Source organism: Plectropomus leopardus, chromosome 16, assembly GCF_026936395.1.
Source record: "Plectropomus leopardus strain MGB_pleo_1.0 chromosome 16, ASM2693639v1, whole genome shotgun sequence".
Classification (NCBI taxonomy): domain Eukaryota; kingdom Metazoa; phylum Chordata; class Actinopteri; order Perciformes; family Serranidae; genus Plectropomus; species Plectropomus leopardus.
Window position 1 is genome coordinate 8,735,094 of NC_142191.1, and position 24,195 is coordinate 8,759,288.

Genomic DNA, 24,195 nt, shown 5'->3' on the forward strand with positions numbered 1-24,195 from the left:
AAACAGAAACTCACACAAATTAGCACCTTGGTGATTTAAATTTAGCTCCAAATGAAACCTTTAGAGCATATCAGTGCTGGGAATAAGTGCCCATTACAGATGACCGTTATTTCATTGAAGAAGGAAAATGCAAGTTAGAGTTTTGGACTTGAATCGCTTTCAGATAACGTGCAGCAGAATGATAAAATGCTGAACCTTTGAAATCAGTCGTAGCATTTTATAAAAGCCAGTTCTATTAGTATCCTAATTTATTCTTACTTACACCACTTTTGATTTAACATATGATGCAGTAATTTTAAATATTTAGTAAAATAGTTAAGTAGTATGTTATGGTACATTGTGTTGTACACGGTAGCATAATGCAAATATTTTCTTTTATAAAATGTTTTTATGTTTTACATTATTATAATATTATACAATTTTTTCCATACGTTACATAACAGGGTCAAACATTGTAGGATAATGCACTTTTTTGCCCTAAAATTTACATACTAATTTTACACATAATGTAATATAGCATAATACACATATTTCTACATTTCTAAAAATGAATGTACTAGTTTTTACATTATAATGTAGCATAATATACATTCTTTAAAATGTTTTTGTCCTGTATATACTTAGAATATTATATATCTTTTAATATTTTACACGCAAGTGTTGAACATTGTAGCATAATGCACATATTTTTGTATTTCTAAAACTTAACACACAGTTTTTTTATTTTGTAAGGTAACAAAATGCACATTTTTATATTAAACTTTGCATACAATTTTTGTACATTGTAATGTACTGTAGAATAGTGCACATAATTTACCTTTTCTTAAAACTGTACATACTAGTTTTATATGTTATAGTATAGCATAATGCACATTTTAAAAAAAAATTACACACTTTATATACTATATATTATGGACATTTTTATATATTTTTCAACATTTTACATAAAGTGTCAGACATTGTGACATTATGCTCATACTTTATTTATTTATACTCATATATATATACATATATTTTTATACGGCTACTACCTCTAATTTGGTGTAATTCTCTATGCTGTACATTAGAGTGACCGTGATGTATCACAATTTCCCCTTTGGGATCAATAAAGTATTTGAATGAGTGGGGACCGCCTAAAATGTTCTCACTTTCAAAAATGTCCTCAAGTACAAGTCCATGCATAACACACACAGCACACACGCAGGGATCCAGGTAACCGCAGTAAGAAAACAAACTGAAATTTTTTCAGGCGTGCTCCTCGTTTCTGCTGTCTCACCATCTGGGGCAAATACATCACAGCTTTTCAGCACCTCCTTGGGTGCTGTAAACAGAAACAAGCAGATGTGTGATTCACAAAGACCTTTGAAAAGCAAGATAAAGTTGGTCGCTGCTAGTTACTAAACTCCTGTCCAATACAGAAAACGGGGACAGACTTTGATGCAACACCGGCAACAAAACCTGAGAGTGGACTTGTCAGTACAAAGAAGCAGTTAATAAGTATATGTATTTAAGGATCAGGAAAACATTGTAATGCAAGCACGTTAATTTTTCATAACTTTAGAAATAAACTTTGAGAGCGGGGTGTATTGCAGTCACACTTTGGGGAAAAGCTCCAAAGAAAGCATGATTTTCTAAAGCGATGTTTTAGTGACTGGACTCTGGGGCCAAGACAAATGATTCGGCTTGATAAGCACAGACTGCAGCGGTGATAACAAGTGTTTGTTTTCATCACATTTATGGTAATGATGGTGATAATTGCAAAGATTTTAATCCTGATCGGCCCAGTATGAATATTTAAGTGGGTATTATTGCTGACTCTTTGCACTCTTAGCAGCTTGTTTTGTTTCTGTAATGTTTTCAAAGTTATCATGCACTTTAATAGCAACAAGGGTTTGCCCCATCTTTGTACTTTCATTACGCTCTGTCTTTTCTTGATTTTCTTACTCCAACTGTGAGCAGAGTGCTACTTTGTTGGGATTGTGTGTGTGTGTGTGTGTGTGTGTGTGTGTGTGTTAGAGAGCAGTGTACCAGATGTTATTTTGCAGGCGTGAGGAGACCAGCCTCTCATGGCTGGTTGTAAAAAAGAGAACTGTTACAACACTGACGTGGTAAAATATAAATGTCTCTGAGGCAACAGCGGTCAAGTAATGCCTGATTTTGTAACTGATGCCAATTTCTAATAAGTCACTCTTAAATTTATAAATTCTTATTTATCAATGTTCTTATATTAGTAAGAAGCTAGAAGAAGACCTCTGTGGCTGACATTTGTTCTCCTCAAGCCTGACAATTGCTTTTTTTTGTTTTAGCCGGCTCTTTACAACTGCACATGATGAGTTATTAAATGAAGACCCATTTATTAACCTTTTTTACAGTTTTATAATAGGTGTTAAAACTCTCAGTACCTTCCAAAAAGGCAACCTTTCTGACATTTTTAATGATTAATAAATAGTTTACTCCTGCTTTGAAAGTGAGACCTTAAGCATTCATAAATGAAGAATGAACATTTATAGCTGAATTATTATCAAACAATTAAAGAGACAATTAAAGCAAGATTACACAACTTCTAGTTCAGGCATGTCCAAAGTGCGATTTTAAACACCCCACTTGTCTTTCAAAATAAACTATAAGTGGCCGGCCACATACTGGTGGTTAATCAAGCAAGATCACGCAGCTTTTTTTCTGTTTTTTATTCTGCTCATGGCAGGACTATCATAAAGTTTTAGACATAAAACAATATGTTTTCATGAAGAAACAATAAACAAGCAAACAAACAAAAAAAGAGTAACAGCGTCCACAGCGAGGGCTACTGCTTTCAGGGGTTGAAAATGTTTTCAATTGAATGCGAAACAGCTATGTTTATCTAATCTGTATGATTGTTGAGTCTCATTCCCAAGTCATCAAATACTGATGTTCTAGGATGGTGCAACAGTCAGACTATCAACCAAACGTCAGTGTTGAGACTCAACAGTCAACTAAAAGTTGCATAATGTTACTGTAACAGTTTTTCGCAACCTCGCAACCCCAAACTTCTTCTTATAAATGACCTCTAACTCATTTAAAAAGTATTGGTGAGGGTTAGGTAAATCACAATGAAAATAAATTGATTAACACTAGAATTTTTTTATGTGGTTCTAATATAAATTTGGTGCCAGAGTATTTAAAAAAAGCATCAAAATAGAGCTTGTTTATTTAAAAAAAAAAAAAAAAAAAGTACCAGGCAAGGATCCCCCTGACAGAGGTTTGGTCTACCTCACGAATGTCCTTAATTTCCTTGAAAAAGCCCCTGTGGTCACCTGACCTTTGTGGGGCTGCTGCAAGTGGCCTCTGGCCTCCTGTCATTTTACAAAAGTGGCCCACGGGCAAAGCAAACTGGGTATCCCTGCTGCAGACTCTTGCTGTTAAAGGCTCCCTTATTAAGCAAATAGCTTTTTTGACTTAATTACATTGAACAGAATTAAACAAATTGTTTTTGCAGTCACATGCATGCATACAAACTTGCAGACACATGAGACATCAGAGATCTATTTATGGATTTATCACTGAGTTCCTATTGAGAAAACAATCATTTTATCTGCTGTGTCAAATTTTCAATCCATCTCTCCCTCTCCGGCACCGGCTGGTTTCTGCAACACAACCAGCCAATCTGTATTCCAGCGCCGGTCTTGGCCCAGCTGGCCAAACTATTTACACTACCAGGCATAAACACTAAAGATTTGGGATGAATCTGATTTATTTCTCCAGCCAGCCAGTTGTTTGGCAACTGATGTCCCTGAAAACTCTCTTGTTCTGTTCTACAAGTATGAATTATTATCATTGTGTTGCCTAATAATCAAGAGGATCGAGTTTTGCTTATGGCTACTATTCATAATCTCTAAAAGCAACTTCACCCACACATGTCTCACACTGAGAGTTTTCCTGTAACACAAATACACAAACAGCACAAATACACAAATGCATGCCCACACACACACACACTCTTTTTTTCTCATCTCACTCTATGTCTTTTGCTCTCTTTCACACACAGGCAGACACACACACACACTGTTTCTCACAGTCTGGTCTTGCTTTTGTTTGATTTACTCGGTGACCTCTGATCCCGGCTGGGCGAGCTGGATGGACTCTTGGCCCTGCTGCTGCTCCAACTGGTTCATATCCAACATAACCCCGCTGGACCTGAGTGTGTGTTTGCATGTCTGGATACACATCTTCACATGCTATCAATGCCTGAGTCACTGTAGTCCAAAAAGCACATTTTTCCTAATGTGTTTTTTAGATTTTGCATGCCTTAAAAACATGCTTTTATTCTTAAGTGTGTGTGTGTGTGTGCGTTACAAGCTGCACCTGTGTCACCCACTGCTTCTAAATAAGAGTTAAACTAAATTAAGTTGTCTTCATGTACTACACGAAAACCTCTTGTCAGCTCTACACCCATAATTTCGGTGTTTTACAAGCTGCTAACTGACCTTTTGGTGCTATTAATTTCCTGTTGTTGTGAAGCTCAAATCATTTAAAGATGGCAACAGTGATGTGGCTCCATCCAACCTTTTGCCTGTGAAAATACCAACACGAGCTTGAAATAATAACAGTAAGAAAGCCAGGAGTTTTGTTCATTAAGACTCTTGTTGACCATTTAAATAATTTAAAAAATATGTTACGTGGGAAAAAAATTGCAATAACTTTTCCTCTAAGCCTCTGAAATGGACCTCCCACAGGTGGCTGCATTTAGTTTGTTTTTTTTCCCATTACCCTGTTTAAAATTGATCTAAAATAAAAACTGTAATAGTCAGAACGTTGGGTTTTTTTTCACATGAAAGCTAACTCTTGTCTTTTGCACCATCGCTTTGTGGAGTAAAGGAGTAGAGGAGGTGGTCGATAGGGATGTCTGTTGTATTTTTTTTTAATATATGCCACATTTTCAATACGCTTATCAATATTTATGTAGACTCATCCTTTTAGCTTTTAGGTTGTACAGATTTAAGGGATATAAAATACCAAAAAATACCAAGGCACTGGGGAAATATTTCCACAACAGATGAAACTATCAAAACGACCTTACACTCTGCTCATAAAAATTAGCATAATTCATAAACTTAAAAATCTACAAGTTCCAATAACTTATGGAGTGTTAAGAATGTTTTGATCATGTCTTTACAATTAGAGTTTTGGACCAATATCTTTTCTGTGTTTATTTCATTTTTTCAAATTTGATGAAAAAATATTTCTGATTTTTGTATTTGTATTTTTTTTAATTATTATATAATTTCAATACTTTTATCAATTATTAAGATTTATATATAAACTCATGCTAGGTTGTACAGATTATAGGGATATAAAGTATTTGAAAAAAAATTTAAAATGATGTCATGATAAACAAATATACCAACGTGTGCACTGGTGGAGTGTTTTTATGGCAAAATTCATGCAGTTAAAATTAAAAACTGAATAAAAAGTAACTCAAAATTTGACTGAGCTTCCTGTGTGGGGGCACTTAAACCCACTTGTTTTTCAGACCACATCTTCAGATCCCAGACACCATCTGTCTCATGTTAGATTATGGAAAGGCTTCTTCATGGTGGTCTTTACAAATGTGGTTATAATTTCATGTAGATAATCATGGTCCTTTACTGACGGTTTAACTTAAATTATAATACTCATATTTGTTCCTTTCGGTCGGCCTCAAAAGATCCATTGGGACAATGTGGACATTTATCATGTTGTTTATCTATGTCTCTACAATCTGAATCTGTATCTAAAAAGCTAAACCCAAACAGTGTGGTGATAGATCTAATATCCTCTGGACTTTAAGAAATAACTAAATCTGCAGTAAATAAATCTGTCAGCGCCTCTTTGAACAGATAAATCACAAAGGAATCTAATGTCGTCATCTTCCTTTGATGGCTCCTCTTAAAGTCGTAGCTGTGGTATTTTTCTGAACATCTTTGAAGGCGGTCGATAGCTTTGAGTTTTTAAACAGATGTGGGATTCCCACTTTTTTCTGCCTCACATGTGCAGTCCCCAAATACTGAGTTAATAAAGACACTCGCTGTGGGTTCTTTCAGCATTTGTTTGAGGTTTTGGGAACATGATTTATCTGTCATACCAAGAGTAAGATGAGAAAATGTAAACAGAATTGATACGGTAAATGTGAAACAGCAGGTGGTTATTTTAGTTTAACATAAAGACTGGTAGCAAGAGGAAACAACTAGCCTGGCGAATAAAATACCTTTACCTCTAAAGGTCACAAATAATGACATGTATGACATCTACAGTATAACCCTAAATTAGTAGATTGAGAAAAATTACTTAAAATTAAGGAAAAATGTCTAGGGAAAAAATGAGAAAAGCTAGGGACAGACTGTATTTATAATTATCACAATTACACTTTTAAAATTATTTTCTAGAATTATTATAATTTTAGGCACCTTTTTCCAAGCCTTTTTTTCCTTAACTAATATATTTTCTTGTTCTTTTCAATTATTTTTTAGTGTAATTGCTTGCAAATTTGTGGGTCATTGTTTTTTGTTTTTTTTTTTTGTATGATTTTTATTTTATTTTTTTGGGGTCGGGGGGCAATGCTGCGCATTATCAACCCACCTGCCAGAAAATGTTGGCATTGTATGTTTCTGTGAGAATATATTACATTTACCTGTCATTAGATAGGGGATACATTGAAATTGATCACATTTTGACTAAAATGCCCAATACTGGAGGCATAATACTTACAGCAAAAGCAGTAATGTCCCAGTGAAAAACAGAACTATCCCGGCAAGAAATGCAGCGATTGTAGTAAAACAGACACGATTCGTGGCACTATCCCAGCGGGAAAAGCACTTTTTGTGGTACTATGCTGGAAGAATATGCAGAAATGTTTCAGTAAAATGCAGATGCTTTCCATGGCACTATTCCATCAGGAAACGCAGTGATGTCTCGGTAAAAAAACTTGGGTTTAAGTTTATGGGGATCCAAATAAAGTAAAGTAAACAAACCTTGTCAAAACTATAATCCAAAAGTGTCAAATTGCAAGATCTTTGCTTTTCTGTCCCCCCAAAAGGGGCTTGATCCTGACGTTTTGTGAGGTACCCATATCTGCTAGTCTGGTCAATTGACATTTGCAGCTAGTTGGCAGGAATGTCTAACAAGTGAGTAAATTTTTCAAGGGCTAGCAGTTTGCTTATCTGCAAATGTCTGGACGTGTATATTTTGTTATGTATGGCCGTATTGCTGTAGATCTACCTATTATTAAGTACTTAAAGTCATGGAAATGGAGTAAAATATAGAAAAGTTTTGGAAACGTTTTGAAAATTCAGAAGTAAAAATGTATGGGAACCCTGAACACAACAATGCACTTTCCAAACAGAAACCAGGGCATTGTTGAAAATGTTCACCTTTAACTCTTTCCAAAAACTACATGGCACACGTCCTCGGCTCAGCTCGGCCCAGACGCTTCACCGCTTACAGTAAAAGCAACACAGTAACAGACTTCATAAGCTGCCTGTGTTACTGGGTTAGCTGTTTTCCTCGTTGTGCAACACACTAAATGCCTCAATCCCTTGTTCTCGGTTCCCTTTAAGCCCTCAATAAGGAAGTGGACTGATTTTTTTTTTTTGTCCATTCCAGTGAGAGTGACCTAAAAGACGGCGGGGGGTATGTGTTACAGTACAATAGCCAGTAAATCTCTCCACAGTAACCACACCAGAGCACTGAGCACATGCTTATGGAGGGAGGCTAATCAGCTTTCTGCAGATGGGCTAATGTCCTTACAGTGGCTGAGAGGGGGGCCTATATTTAGTGTCCACTCTCTCCCTCTTAACCGGGGATAACATTGGCCATGTTCTCCTCTCCATTGCTCATCTCTGTCTCTGCTTAAATTCATCAGAAGGCCCGTGCAAGCAGACATTAAGGAAATGAAAGAGGCATGGCATAAAGCGTACTCAGTGACACTAAAGTGACTTGTGTGTCGTGAAAGAAATAAAATGTAAGTTGAAAAAGAAGAGAGAAACGGCAGGATAAAGAGATGGACAGAAGAAAAAAAACATGAAAGAGAGAGTGAGGAAAATAGTTTTTCTCAATGTCAGCATGGAAAGTGACATCTGGCGGCCTTCGGGCATTAAAGTAATGCAGACCTGGAGCCAATCTACTCAGTCTGCTACCATGTGTCCCTGGAGACCAAGGCTCTGCTGGTAGTAAGGTCCATGTAATCACATGGCATCTACCTGCTGTTTGAAAGAAGGGAGGACCTAAGGAAACCTGGCAAACAAGTGAACAGAGAACTGAAAGCTCTGATGCATCCAAAAGTCCGCCTTAAACAGAGAGGAGTGGAAATTCTTTGTTGCTGCCCCACATGCCAGCAGGCATAAAGGGCAGCAACTAAGTACCTGCTGTTGCAAATACACTCTCAGCCTAATGAGGTCTGGCAAACGGTGCGATGACGGCTAATGATGCTCGTTGTGACGTCTCTTGGAGGGGGAACCCGTCAAGTTCAGCTGTCACTTGCTGGCAGCGGCAGTCGTGCCCTGCGGGACTGCGTGAGCATCTTAGGACATTGACCTAATGAAGACTTCCTCTGTCTGTCAAAGACTGGGCACAAAAACAAAATGCCACAGCTGTTTGCCTCGACTAAGCAGAGGTTCATTAAGGTCCTGTGTGCACATATACAGATATTTTTTAAAACAGATTTTTTTGCCCTTTTTTTTTTTAGTGCCCTACCACTGGAGATGGTAATATGGCAAATTGACTTTCACTTATGTAGCGCTTTTCTAGTCGTTCGACAGGTCAAAGAGCTTTCACATTTGTCACATTTATGAACATTCATACACTGGTAGCCGAGACTATCTTACAAGGCACCATCTGCTACTCAGTGTTAAACATTCATACACATTTATTCACTGATGGAACAGCCGTCAGGAGCAATTTGGGGTTCAGTATCTTGCCCAAGGATACTTCGACATGTTTACTGGAGGAGCTGGGGATTGAACCTTTAATTAGTGGACGACCCGCTCTACCTACTGATCTCATCCCTGTTAATTCCACTTCAGTACTGAGGATAGAAGCTCACTCAAAGGTACAACTGATGTTCTGGTTATGTGAAAGTTTTCTTTCTCCTAAAATTGTCCCACCGTGATCCAAAACTGCTGTTTCTGGAAGACTTTAAACCACAGACGATGAGGTGGAGCAGATAACTCTGAGTACAGTAGATGCCTTCATTCATCTGTGAATAGATGCAATACTACATTTAAGTGTTAAGTAGTCATTAGTCCAAGCAGTGCTAAGAAAACTGTAAGTTAGTCTGCAGTTTTTTGTGATTTCTCATTTCACAAAGCAACATTGGGCATGTGACAATTGAGGAGATGACGTCATCAGTTCCCAAACTATCCATTTTACTCGTCAACACTGATACAAAGCAACCATCATTTTAGTGACATAAACCTACCTTCAATGTGAACGAGTGGCCAAAACTTAGCAGAAAATATCCCAAGATATCTGGAAATATATGGAGCGAGGGCTGAAGTCAAAATGTCTAAAAAAATATGCAGCATAAAGAGTGTTTGATGTTTTAAAAAAAATTGTCAGTGAAAAAGGAAACATTGGTTGTGACAAAAGTTTCACAAAAACATCAGAATGCAAAACAATATCAAAATGAAATTCATTTTGATGCCAGTGTTTCATTTTTCAGTTGCATTTTTCGTGCTAATTTTTTGTTATTTTATTTTATTTATGTTGTTTTGTTAGTTTAGATTCCAAAACTTACTGTCACTGCTCTAGCTATGTAAAAAAATAAAAAATGAATGAAATTGTTATTGTAGCTTGTAATATGTGTGTGATGACAATAATAACAAAAACTGAATTGAACAAGTCCTCTCTGTTGGCTTTTTTTTTTTTGCTTTTAATTCTCAAGTTGGTCAACTTGAACACAGATCATTTTTTTCATGTCCAAACAGGACGGCAGTTAAAAACACACGTAGAACAGTGAAACAATCTCTTTAGAGCAACAGAAACCCATATGAAACAGCTCCGAGCACACATACTGTACAATGAACACAAAGCTAAATCTGCATCTCAGCATAGCCACCGCCGTGTCCACCTGTGCTGCTCTTCATCAGCAAAAAATGAAACACAAAAATTTGCACACGCCACAAAAAATACTCAACGACACAGCTTTGAATCTGCCTGCTACATCAGCCAAACACAAACTGTACAAAAATAGAGATTGATAGAAAAATAGGAGATCTGACATGTTTGAGAGAATACGCTGAGTCTCTTGCACTTGTAAAGCTAACAATTCATATTTTCATGATTATCACAATTTGTCTTATTGCCCTTCAAATATCCATCTTTATCTGCTCTCTACATTTTTTGCATTTTCTTGTTGTTTGGTCCTTTTCCATGCTAAGGAGGAATAACATTTTGACAGTTGGTTTCTGCTCACGCTGCCCAAATTTCCACACAAACTTTGACTCTTTTCCATATAAAAGAGGAGATGAAATATACTTCAGCCAATATTCACTGAGCTTTGTGCAACACATTTTCCTGAAAGTAGTATGCTTTTGCTTTCAAGTGTTGCTGTGCTGCTACATCCCTGCGTACACAATCCAGCCTCCGCCCATATGACAGACCAGTTTGTTTGAAGCCTGCAGCTGTTTGCAGACATCTTTTTCTCTATTACATATGGAAAGGAAACACATTTTTACAGTGCATACAGCATATCAAAATGATTGTGTGCCAATTATTTTAAAAGATGATTATTTTATCTGTTATGTTGAACAGAAGAAAATATTAAATGATTACATGATTGTGCATTTCCAGTGTAATTTGAGAAAAGTGGTTGTCCCTGTTTTAGAATTGCAAACACATTGCTGCTTTACTTTATCTTTAATACTTAAAACGTGCTCTGTGGACTTTTTGAGCACTAATAGTGCTATTAAGGCTGGGTATGGTTTAAAAATCAAAATACCACTTAATTCGATACTGATATGGAGTGACGTGTAGTATAGTCAAACGCTTTGACGTTTTGGTGGCATCTTGCCACGCTTAACTACCAACTTCGTCAAATACACCCTGCTCGACTTCCCCACATCACATGCTTTTTGGGCTTTAGCTGCTGCTGCAGGAGTGTGAGCTCACCAGGATGCATACACACATTGAAAGGCTATCTGTTATCATCACACACATAATGTTACCAAACATTTAGTTGCACAACTGTACAAATCCTCTATTGTACCTTCTGTACATACATATTGTGTTCTTTAATTTTTTTTTAGATTTTATATTTTTGTATTGCTTCTATAAATTTATCTTATGTCTTACTGTATTTAAATTTACCATTTTCCTTTATGTTAATTGTTTTGCACCAAAACACTAAGTCGAATTCCTTGTATATGTAAATGCACAAGGCAATAAAACCTGAATTCTGATTAAGTAGAGATTTGAGGCTTTTCAGTGTTGGTATGCATTTGTTGATGCCCTGTAATGGCTCGATGTTGGATGATAGGCGGTTCTACTGTGTTGGTTCATGCTGGGCAGAGGCTGAACTAATGATTTCCTGGGAAAGAGGGAATGTCTGCTAATCCAGCGGGAAGTTGGGACAGTCTGGGCTTAAACTCCTGGAGCAAAAAAAGATGCAATGCATGTTGCGTTTGACTGGAGACATTTCGATACTACTTTGTACTGGGTTATTTTGGTAAATATGCTGAAGGCATCGAGTACCGATACCTAGCCCTAAGCGCTATGAAGCAATGTGTTTACACTGCGGTCCTGTTTTGTTTGAAAAACAGTAAAGTACTTATGAAGAGGCCCTCTGGCTATCAGACAGGGATGTAAACAGCACATGCTGTAAAATATTCCAGTTGGCTTTGCAAATGTTTTAAGAGAAAGAAAGTGTACTCAGAACTAGAGGATGAAAGGATACACACAATGTGTTTCGCTGACTAAGACCAAAACTAAACATAACTTTTGTTTGTTCACATGAAAAATCCACAGGGCATCTTTAAAGGTCCAGTATGCAGCATTCAAGTGGTTTTATATTCACAACTATTTTTTGCTGAGTTTATAATCACCAGAAAATAAGAATTATTGTTTTTTTGTGACCTCAGAATTAGCCGTTTACATACACGTGACCTCATTCTCATTAAAGTGCCTTAAATTTAAAGTCACAAATGCTTTTTAAAAATTGACAAAACAACCAAAAACCACTGAAAAGAATCAGAAACAAAAGTCATTTTGATGAGTATTTTTTTATAATATAATAGCAACTTTATACAGTACCACAAAAATATATTTTTTATTTTTTTGTTAATCTCTCTTTGTCCTGTCATGCTACATTTAGCTCATCACATTATGGGAAGCATCTATAACTTTTTCTCCCCAAACTGGTTTGGTGAAAGGTATCAATTATATTCAAGTCAAATGGCTCAAGTCCCAGTGAAGTCACGAGTTACTGGTGTCAAAAGTCCAAGCTGAGTTGCAAATTCTTTTTGATTTTGTTGAGTCAGCATGAATCAAATTTGTGATTCAAGTCATGCAGCTCCTCGCAACCTCTCTAATAGATACAACTAAATCCTACACACTGGACCTTTAAGTAAGCTTGTACATTTGAAATCAGTTTGTTAATATGCATTTTTTTGCATTTGACAGTGTACAAGGACATGTGAGACTATATGTGATGAGGCTATATTTAGAAATGCATTCTAGGTAAAATATCTTTATCTTTATGTAGCATTTCATCTCCCAGCAGTTGATTTCATTATCTCCTTCCTTTGATAAATAGCTTTTTTGGTTTTCAACTTGTGCACCTTATTTCGCAATCGAATAAAACTGCAGATAAGAGCAGATGATCAGATTATGTTGCTACTTCCTCTTTGGTAATCAGGATGTGTGTTCGTCGAGCAGAACCGCAGATAAGAGCAGAGTCTTCAACTAAACATGGTCAAAATTAAAAACAGTTGGTCAAAAATCTCCCTCAGTGTAAGAGATCTTACTCAGCGTAGGTAAACTCTCTGTTCCATGGTACATTCATCATCACCTTGAAGATCAATTAGACAACTACAGAATCACAAAAATATATCTTCCCTTTAGGCTCTTTCTAGGCACTTAAAGAAATTATTCCTGTACAGAAATAAAGCATGCATTGTTTTGTTGTTTTGTCTCAGAATTCAGATAAAGATGAGTATCAAAGTAGATCTTTGGATTTGTAAACAGTATCCAGTTCCTCATTTTGCATTGTCTGTGAAAAGGAGTCACATAGAAACACATCCAAAAGGTCAGAAAGTTGTTGACCATAAATCAATATCAGCATGTGTCCTCCGTTACTCTCTGTAGCTGTGTATGTTTTTTTTGGTTGTCAATATGAAGAGGATGTGGATATTATACATGTTCATTTCAGTTTCTGTGAGCTGTAAGACAACAGACAAGAAAATATCCAGGCTGTGTGTGACTTTGACAGTCGACCAAATCGATCTTCGAACTTTTAAAACTGATGGGTCAGCCGCTCTTATTGGCATGTCCCCCCGTGTGCTCAGCTCCTCCCGCTGTGACACCCTACCCCGGAGAAAAGCCTTTCTCTGGCTCGCGGCCTTGATCCAACTTCCTTGTCCTCATTTCCCTTCCTTCCTTTATTCTCTTCTTTTATCTGTCTAATTTTGTCTCGTGTTCTTCTTTCTCTCATTTCCCTCAATTTCCCATCTCAAGGAAGAGATAAAAAAGCATTCATTCCTTTCAAGGAGGTTCCACCAGTTACACAAAGGTGCATGACTGTACAGAAAGTTTAGTTACAGGGCAACCAGGTGGCGTACATTGGATGGTGCTGAGGGGGGATGTACTGCTGAGGAGGCGAGGGCGGACAGGGGTAGATAGGCTGAACCTGCGCTACGTAATAGTTGCTGAAGTTGCCGTCTGAGACATAAGGAGCCGGCTGGTAGAAGCAGGTGACGTTGGCAGCGTTGGGGATGGCGTTCTGCTCGGCCAGGACCCGCAGCGCCAGCGACGAGATGAGGCTGAGGGTCTGCCGCCTCTCGTGGCCCATCAGGCACACAGTGCTCTCCTGCACCACCTCGTACAACATGGCCAGATAGTCGTACTTCCTGTCCTCCAGGTCCACAAAGTGGTTCTGCAGGTAGGACTCGAGCTTCCGCCTCTGTTCGCTCACATCAGGAAAGTCTATAAAGAAGCGCGAGCACATGTAGCGCTGCAGCAGCTTCATCTCAGTGTCAGAGGCCGCGCGGAAACCCCGCACCAGCAGGTGGCAGTACTTCAGCAAACCCCCACCTCGGATCTCCTCGGGGCTCCTGGTGCAGATGAGGCGCTTGCGCAGGTGATCAAGGGCGGTGGGGAAGTCGCCATAGACGCTTTCCCCGAGGATCGTGGGGTGGAATGTGGCGGCCATGGGGTGCTCCGAGCACTCGTAGAATAGGAGCAGTGAGTCCAGGCGGATCTGGAAGGAGTCCACGCTGAACTCAAACTGCCGTCGAAGAGAGTCCACGAACTTGAGTTCCACGTTCTTGCCGCGGTTGTTGGAGAGAGAGATGAGACTCCAGCGATCCGAGTCATTGCACACTTTCACCATCTTTTGCACATAGGCCTCCTGAAACATATATAAATTAAACATAAGGCTTGTGAATGGGAATGCATCTCGTTTTGGCAAGTTTTAGGTCAGTAACTGAAAAACAAAATCAAGAAATTAGTGAATATTGGGATTTTTTTTATCGATATCTGATAATACCAATATATAGCAACTCATTTGGCCAATAACCAGCACCAATATTGATATATTCACTTTTTCCCCACTTAATTTTAGTGACTGTCTAGTCACTTCTGTAATGGAATTAACACTTTCCTGATGGTCCACAAGCAGATGGAGACATAAAATCCGATCCTTTTCAGTGTATGTAGTATTCATTCATTGTGCAAAATAAGAAAAATGCTTCCAACTTAGGCTTGATGTTTTGCACATGTTCATTTTGTCAATTAAAAAAAATCAGCAGCAAATCTGGTTGTTGGCTGAACCCGATATTTCATTGTAAAGCCAATGTGATGTCGTGCCGGTATTATTGTGCATCCCATCAAGAAATTAAAGACAGTAGGCATTTTTAGCATAAACAATTCTGGGGGTTCCCTGAGAGGAACTGCCCACTTCCCTAAAGGTCTTCTAAACTGTTGCATTTCCAACTACAAATAAGAACGCTAAACTGATGCACTATAAGTGGCTCGATTTTGAGCTGCAAGCCCCTTTAAGTATTATTAAGTACTGTTAGCTCTGTTAGCACCGTTAGCAGTGTCAGCATGGCTAGTGGCTGTGTATAAGGTATGGTCGCGGAAAGGGTCTCGCCTCTGAGCCGGAAACGGTGAAAGTGACAGGCGGGAAATGAAGTCTGCGTGAATTATCAAGCTGAAGAGACATGACCATGGGGTGACTGTGACGTTTTGACGATACCATATGTGTGTGACCACACTGCGGGAAATTCAGAAAGAAGCTGTTAGCAGCTAATTCAAAGAAGAAGAACAATGTCTGCGAATGAGCACAAACTGGGAAAACATTAAGATTTGAGAACTCCTTACCCTCCGAGCAGAGAACAAGTCATATAACAGAGATGGTAAATGATTCTTGTGTTATACCTTTGTTATTGTTTAGAGAGCACTGCCCGTCGCTTATGTTTTATGGCACTCTAGAGGGCAACACTGTTGTGTTAAACATCACGCCCTTCATGCCTCTTTTTATTCCACAAAGCTGCAATGCAATAACTATTCACACACAGAGTTGAATGAGGCCGACATCATTTGGTTTGGTCTAAAAATGCAAAGGAGGCAGACAGAAGTTACCTTTTAGTGTCTCTAACAGGGTATCTGTTTAAAAAGGGCCACAGTTAACAATGCTAAAGGGGTTTTGCGGCTTAAAATTAAGCCACTTACTCACCAAGACTATATGGAGGGAGGTCGGAGAGGGGAAACAATGTTTCGGCAGCATTACTGCCCCAGTGGCGGAAAACGTGCCTATGGTGCTGAATTTGTTAGATCCAGCTGTGGGTCCTTTTGTCACCTTTTTTTTCCCATCATGAGCTTTTCTTTGTGTTTTGTGTTGTCTGTTATTGCATGGCTAACAGTTTTTTTAAAAAAGAATGGCGATTGCTGGTGATGCAATGGCGGCACCCAGACAAATAATGTACGTTTACGTCACTCTTGGCCCGTCTTGTGCAAGGAGAGCACCTACTCTGAAAAAGGAGCTAAAAATGTCCCTCAAAACAGCATTCATAAGATTGCATAAGATTGTTCCTAGTTCTTGTGGTGTGGACACAACTGTAAACAGAAATGAATTGTTTTAACTTAAAAAAGCTAGTGTCCAGGCTGCCTTAAATTTTAAGCTGACTTAATTTGAGAGGACAAGTTGAGGTGATTTTGTAATGATTCAACTTGTATTCTCAAATTCAGCCAATTAAAAAAATTAAGGCAGCCCGGATACTAACTTTCTTAAGTTGAGAGAAAAAGTTTCTTTTTATAGTGTGGTCTGAAAACACCATTTGCTGTATTTAATATGGGCACATAGAAGCAGTAGGTGCCTATAGGTAGATTTAACTTCCATATCCATACTAAAGAAACAGAAAAGACATGCGCAGATAATATATAAAAAACATCTGGCCATGTGTTTAAGTTATAACGGCCACTGGTGCATAATCAGAGCAAATAATGCAGTATAGTGTCAGATTTTCTTTTTTCCATCACACAGAGGCCTTCTGCCTCCTCTCTGTCTAACAAACTAACTCCTCCTCTCTTTTCCTCCTTTTTACTGCTGTAATACCGTGTCTGTTTTTGCACCAGTGCATCAACATTTTTCATATTCTTCTGAAAGCCTCATGATGTTTACGACGTTATATGGATAAAAATGTTTTTTTTCTTTTAAAACAGCCCCAGTTTGGCTTCAGCAACCGGAAATTAATGCTATTTACAGCAGATAAAAATCTTGGATTTGGTCTGTTAGTCGTGATGTTTTGCTGATCACATCTGTTGGTGGGCCATTAGTAGGTCGGCTAGTCCTCTGTATCCAGGTAACTGAGGGCTGACTTATTAATGTGGATCCGACTCCAATTGGATTAGACAGAATCCTCTTTGAATTGGAAACCAACCTTTTTACTATTTGAAGGCTCATATCTCTGTGCTGGTTGGATCTTTGCAGCGCAGATCTCATTTTGTCTTCTAAAATGTGTTTAATTTAAAGTGCATTTGCAATCAGGAAGTGTGTGCAGAACTTGAAAACACAATTTGCATTGTGTGATGTGTGATTAAGATGTTCTCTATTTTTCAAAACAAGAATGGAAAAGTTTGAGATAAAATTATATGATTTACGTGAGTCGTATGTTACAGCTCCATACATTACCTTTAAGGTCACTGGTGTGATCTTTTCTTTATTCACTCCCTCGGGCAAGAAGTCCAGTAGAGAGTCCAGCACTATGTCTTTCACTATCTGAAACTCCATCTCTCCTTTCAGATCGGCGCAGAATATTAAGTCTAGATCTTTCCACCCGAGCCCGCTGTCCTCGTGCAGGACGTAGCTGGCCGCGGAGCCGTTCAGGCGCACCTCCCGGACATGTATCCGCTTCTCCTCCATGCGGCTCCGGACCACCTTCACGATGTCCCGCGGCTTCACCTCCAGAGTTGGGAAGCTCCAGCGGCCATGTATGGGGATGGAGCCGGTGAGGATGGCGTCCAGCCGCTGCACTTGCTCCCAGTTGAGCACGCTGAGGTTGATGCTCTCCCCGTCCGAGCAGCAACTGTCTGCCGCCGCCGCCGCGCACTCAACACTCTCGTTCATGTTGAGAAGAGGTAGACAGAAGGATGTAAACGACAAAAATTTCCACTAACCCCAGCTGGAGTAGTGGCATCAGTCAGCTGCAACTTTTTGAAGAATTAACGCGTTGATGGCGATCATAACAACAAGATGCTGGACGACGGAGCGTCTCTACGCATGACGGAGAGAACTAGCTGGGCGGTGTTGTGCTTGTCCTACTTCTTACATAAAGTCTGCAGTCCAGACAAATTCAATTCATGAGCTTTCCAGCCGTTAGGCTTAGTCACTGTACAGCATCTGCTGCCCCGCTGTGCGCTCCGCTGCGCTCCGTCGCCAAACTCTGGAAAGCAGACGTCCACCGTAGAGAAAACCACTCACAGTGTCAGCTTCTCATCACGTCCCAGAGGCCCACTGGCGCATCCATCGCAGCCGAGAAAACGTCTCATCCACCGCAAAAGTTTTACTTCTGTCTTCTTTGACTCACTTTTTACGCACAGATTATGCGCGTCTCTGTTGCAACTTTACGCATTTCTTTTAAGACCGCTACTCTTCTCCACTTCACACCTACTTTCAAAAAGTGGTGTTTGGCTGCTTTTCCTTTACATTTTGGCCGTTTGTTGCTCCTTGGTACTGCGTGATGCCGCAGGGATCCACTCCACAGCTGCTGGAGAAGTTGTGAACAGAGTGCTTCCCGTCTGCGAGGCGGTGGGGCGGGTCATTTGATTGACAGCCCACACCTACTAATAGCTGCCGCCGCTTCCCATAGTTACTTTGAGTGGCTGCAAGAGCAGAGACTGTCTGCAGAATGGGCGTAACGGGAGAGGAGAGGGAGACAGATTGAACGCTGACCCCTCATCAAAACCTTTTCTCGCTTTGAATCGGTTTTCCGGCGCTCCTTTTCATTTGGAGACGCCACTAGGGAGACAGCCACACCAAAACTGTCCTACAGTTAGAATCATCAGTCGCAGCAGTGATCACATTTCCGGTTTTTATTGTTCAATTTGACTTTCACCTGCTGTAATTATGGTCAGACAATCACAGGGGAGGCTTTGGCTGCTGCACAGACTGTATGCCCTCTGATTTTATGGCTTGTAAAAGAACAAACAATGGACAGTTAGTGTGTCATAATTCACTCTGGATAACAGCACCACAAATGTCATGAATGTAAATCTTTTCACTCTTATATTACATCTCCTCATGAGCCTGACCATTCACAGGTGAGGCTGGGAATGCACACACTCCCAACGCCCTCTAGAGGTGTTTTTTTCACCTTTTTCTCCAGGGCCAATGTGTGTTTTTTAACATTTAGCCCTGCAGGCATTTGTGTGCAGCAATATAGCATTACTTTACAAATTTATAGCAAAATTGCAGAAAATGTACAACTGCACTACCTGTATGTGTATGTTATGTAATATATAATCAATTAATAATTCATAATATCTGTATATGACTCCAGTTTATGATGAGTACCTCCAGTCAGTAGGATGTGAGCTGTATATCAGTATGTAGGGTATAGGCCATATAGTCTCCACTGGTTAGTTGTCATGAAGAATCTATCAGCGCAGAGCTTGGCGCAGAGATCTGCGTCACTACAGACGAGCCCATAAACCAGCTTACCGCAGATTACCCTGTATGTGCAGTGACACACACACTGACACAGACACATGCAGGCATGCGCGCAGAGATGCATACGTGCACACTCACTGTTCTGCAGAGAATGCAATGCTTGTTCCACTTTAAGGTATTTTTACTGCTGCTTTGTTCATGCGTCATTCATTAAAAAAAGCATACTATACCTACTTCCACATACAGTAGTTTTTAAACTTTTTATCTCAATATTTATTTGAATATGAATCTGATAACACCTCATTTGTAAAGCTTTGGAGCCATAAAGGCAAAGATATGACATGCGAAGTTACATGTCATTCAACAATATGGCGTTTAGGTCAAATTTACAGGAACTAAAAAGGTGTGTGTTTAGTCAGTAAAGTGAGTGGGAGCTGTTTTCACTTCTTGGTGTTGTTTCTTCTCTGAGTGTGACTGAGTAAACTGACAGCAGAGCAGCAGTGTGAGATAAATAAAGGTCACATTAAAGGTTCTGCATGAACTTTTTACATGTATAAGTTCTTTTTAATGCCAGTGGGTGAACAGTAGTGTGAATGCATAGTGGATTATACTTTTTTTTACATGTTTATTTACAGTTATTTGTATATTCTCAAAAAAAGGGGCAAAACCCCCCAAAACAAACAATAATGAACAGACCAAATAAATCAGCAAAAACAAACAAAAAATTGATAGATAATATGCAAAATATATGTTAAATATAGCAGAATGATACAGTGCACAATTAAACTGTACTGGAGAGTCTAGTTTTTTGCTATTTTCAAGTGCCAACAGTGAATCACAGGGGCCTCATACCTACATCATCAACTTACAATGAGTCAAGTCAAGTCTTCATTGGCTGCCACTGCACTTAAGTGGGTAAACCATAAACTGGATGCAGGACCATCCACCGATTTCCATTCTTTAGCAGCACCTTTATCTAAGAGCGTAGCTGATGCCTCGATGCTTGCTCGTGGTTACAGAGTGTGAACATGAGCAACAGGAAGCTGATTGCAGTTGACTTAACAGCCTCAAAGAGAGATGTCATCGATAACAAGCATTTTCTGAGAGTTACAAACGGAACCTTTTTCAGGAAATAATTAAAATGACAATCAGTTTCACTTTAAACCTGAAACTTTATTCATGGTGAGTTAAAGACAATGTAGCTCTGCAGCTTGAAAGAAGACAGCAGGTCAGTGACACTCAGTGTACTTTCCCCATTCACCAAGAGGCTCAATGTCAGGCTTACAGCTGAGGATGCTTACCATGAAGCTGCTACTTACCTGACCTTTGACTCCTCAAGTGGATGACACCGGCTTGGTTTCCAATGTCTGACGACATCAGAGGATTGGCGAGGGGATTTCAGACAGACCCCTTGTAGGGCTGCCAAAATGATCGCCACGTATGGGAACTAGTGTGTGTTTGTGTGTTTTATTTTGTGTGAGCTGAATGTGCATACGTCCCTGTTTATGCTCAGAAACATGATGGTGAAGGAGCTTTATTCAAAAAGTCGGACAAATGCATCCTTTCGATAGCTACCTGCTTCCTGATTGCATCTAAAGTATCTCTTCACCCTATTGTGCACCCGTCTTCTGCTACCAATCCCTTATCCCCTCCCTCCATCCTGTTCCACTCTACGTCTTTTGTAGCTTGTCCCCTTTTCCACCATTCCCACACGTAGAAGTTCATTAAGAGATTACAGTGAGCCCGTTAGCTGAACGTGCCTCCACTCTACTTCCTCCTTCCCTTTTACCAACTAACACCTGCTGCTATTTTTACTCTTTGTCTGGATTTCAATTATTAAGGTCCATGACCCAACATACACTCTTTACCTGGAAAATCTAACAAGTACTTCCCTCTACTTTTCCTGCTATAGACGGAAAAGTAAGAGAAGTCCTCATGATTGTCTTTTATTTGTACTTGCTTGTTTTTAGGGTAAAAGAAAATATCAGACACAAATGTTTTCTCAATATTTCATTATGATTTCTTTTTACAAATATGACACCTCTAATGCCATTGATGTATAAAAAGAATCAGATACAGTGCTGGAGGCAGGGTCCCATTCCTATTTAAGTTGCTTAGTGGTGCACGAAGCCAGAGAAGTTCAAGTCAAGTCAAGTCAATTTTATTTATAGAGCCCATTATCACAAAACATGGTTTGCCTCAGAGGGCTTTACAGTGTACGACATCCCTCTGCCCTTAGACCCTCACATCACCCAAGGAAAAACTCCCGAAAAAGAACCCCTGAACCTTCAGCTGCCATGTATGAAATTATCCACTGCTGCTTCTGCATCATTGGTCCTATAAAGCAAGCGTATTAGAGACTTCTGCCAGCCAAGATGGCCACTTATGATTTAGTGCTTCAAGAACTTGAATGGGTCAGTCACCACTTGTTAGCAATTACTAATACCAGTGGTAGCTGCAAATGAGTGATGCCACCAGCTAGCTTCCACCCAACCAAACTCGTGCGCCGTGCAGAGCGGCCAAGGCTAATGTTAGCTAATCAGTAGAGACCAGAGGATGGGCAGTGGGCACCAAGTTTCTGCATGTTAAATCGGAACAAAGCCAGCCGGCTGTCAATTTTCAATTTATTTGTCACATGAAATCACGAATGAGAAATCAGTGCAATGAAAAGCAAAGCGCACAAAAGTGTCATCACCACTAGATAGATGGCGCTTTAAACTGTGGCACTAAAGCTCACTGAGTCAATAGAGGAATGGATTAAAAGCAAAGTGCCTCTTGTATTTCACATCTTTTTTTTTCTTAAAAATCATCAACCAGTACGGGGCACCCAGTAGCTCACCTGGTAGACTGGGCACCCTGTGTACACCCTGTCGCTGTGTCCTTGACTCCAGCCTATGGCCCTATGCTGCATGTCATCCCCTGTCTCCCTTTTCACACTTTAACCGTCCTTTTGAATGAAGGCAAAAATGCCGAAAAATAACCCATGGGATGGATTCTAACCTGCAGCTCTTTGCTGCATGTCATCCCCTCTCTCTCATCTTTTCATGCTTAAAATGTCCAAAAATAAATAAATAAACCTATAAAATTGACATCCCTAGTCCAGATGTCATAGATGTACACTGATCGGTCAAACAGAGCCAATGCAGCAGTGGTAACCGCCAGCTTTTTCTGCCACGTAAAGAACAAACAACACAAAACCCAAACAGCTTGTAATGAAAATAAAGGTTCAGGCTTTCCGGGTATACAGTATATGCAATGGTGGAAATACATTGCAATTTTGACTTGTTAAAGCAGAAGTAAAGTTGCTATACCAAACGTTTGCCAGCTTACTGTACGTCGCTTTAAAGTCAAGGTCACAGTGACTTTGACCTCTGAACACCAAATTCTAATCAGTTCATTCTCGAGTCCAAGTGGACGTTTAAGCCAAATTTTAAGAAAATTCTTCTTTTAAAGCATTCCTGAGGTATCACATTCATGATAATGGGAGAGACAAACAGCCTGTATGCATAATGCCCCTGGTCACCACTGTCACAGGCACAGATGCATAAATATTATTCTTTGCAGCCGGCTATAATCAATAGCATCAAGTCTGATCAGCTGGGAGACTTGACGGTTTTACTCTTAGTACAACTGGATATCTGTCTTTTCAAGCTGCTATTTGTTTTAGTTTTCTGGATTTTCTCAGTCCCACAGCCCCCTCACATAACTGCCTCTCAGAATATTTACCTTTAATGAAAAAGGAAAAAATATTAAACTTCCTGGTTAGCGATTAGCCCCCTTCTTGAAGAAGATTGTATCTGTATTTCATTCTTAAGGGATCTTTGAACTCATTGCTTTTTGTAATACTTGTAATACTAAGTTACGAAACAACAATTCTCATCTATCTTGTGTAATCCAATTTCGAAATTATTGTTGGCAGAGTCCATGCATAGGCGTTGCAGAAATAATTGTACGCACACTGGTTCATGCTGTTTGGCCGACAATAACTGCTGAAGTTGTTAACTTACGCTTAAACGCAATGTAATGACTCAATGGCAAGAAGTTACAGACTTTCCTGTTCCTGCCATGCGGTAAATTCTTAGCCCATTTTGCCCTCTGACACATATGCAAAACATATAAAATAGCAATGATGCTGTATCCAGGCAAAGAAAAACCTCAACAGTATTTCCAATCAGTTTTAACCCTGACCTCAGTAAGAGACCTCTGCTGAGTAGTAGTGTAAGCCCCCACTAAACTCTTCCACAGCCGCTAATGAGATTCGCTGACGTGCCTCGCGCTGTAAGCCATGCTGCAACAAGGTGCTCCGTGTGTTGATGACACGTATAAACTGAAGGAATATCGTGTTAAAAAGAAGACAGAGCAGTGAAGTCAATATTGATATTTTATCACCTGGATCAGTTTTCATCGGTTTTCTTGCGTGGCGTTCAGACGCCTTTGAAAAGCATTTTAACCTGTGAAACCGGAGAACATTGGCTTTATTTCTTTCCAAAACATAAGAAAACATAATGAAAAGCATGGAAAGAATTGTCCAGCATATTGAAAATATTTAGTAAAAGTTGACAAGGAAATGACCCGAAAATTAGCTAGGGGGGGTTATTAGATATTAGCAAAAAATGAACGAAAAATATTCAAAGAATTATTTATAATTAATGTAATTATATATATAAAATTATGTGACAGATTTTTTTTTCTTTTTACCTTTCGATATATTATTTTGCTTGCAACTTAATGCTTTTTTGGGCTTATTTTCAAACAGTTTTCTCATAACTTTCGGGTTTACTTTAAAAAAAAATCTTGTAACTTTTTACCAATTTCATGCTATATTTTTGCTTATGTTTTTCTGACAATTTTCAGACAAC

The 24,195-nt window shown here is 39.3% G+C and overlaps 1 protein-coding gene and 1 long non-coding RNA gene across 2 annotated transcripts in view; one reads left to right on the forward strand and one right to left on the reverse strand.

Moving 5' to 3' along the window:
- LOC148186816 (uncharacterized) overlaps positions 1–24,195 on the forward strand; it is an 86,124-nt gene that overhangs the window by 57,578 nt on the left and 4,351 nt on the right. The window lies entirely within an intron of this gene.
- Positions 9,863–18,486, reverse strand: LOC121955382 (terminal nucleotidyltransferase 5A-like). Its single transcript, XM_042503315.2, has 2 exons — positions 17,360–18,486; positions 9,863–14,575 (listed from the first exon to the last, which is right to left on the reverse strand). Exons 1-2 carry the CDS (start codon positions 17,792–17,794, stop codon positions 13,760–13,762), a joined length of 1,251 nt encoding a protein of 416 aa, XP_042359249.1. The 5' UTR covers positions 17,795–18,486; the 3' UTR covers positions 9,863–13,759.

Excerpts from the sequence above, each read along its gene's own strand:
- LOC121955382 (XM_042503315.2), bottom strand. The coding sequence starts at position 17,794 with ATGAACGAGAGTGTTGAGTGCGCGGCGGCGGCGGCAGACAGTTGCTGC. Across the intron at positions 14,576-17,359 it reads TCACACCAGTGACCTTAAAG|GAGGCCTATGTGCAAAAGAT; the intron begins GTAATGTATGGA and ends TATATGTTTCAG.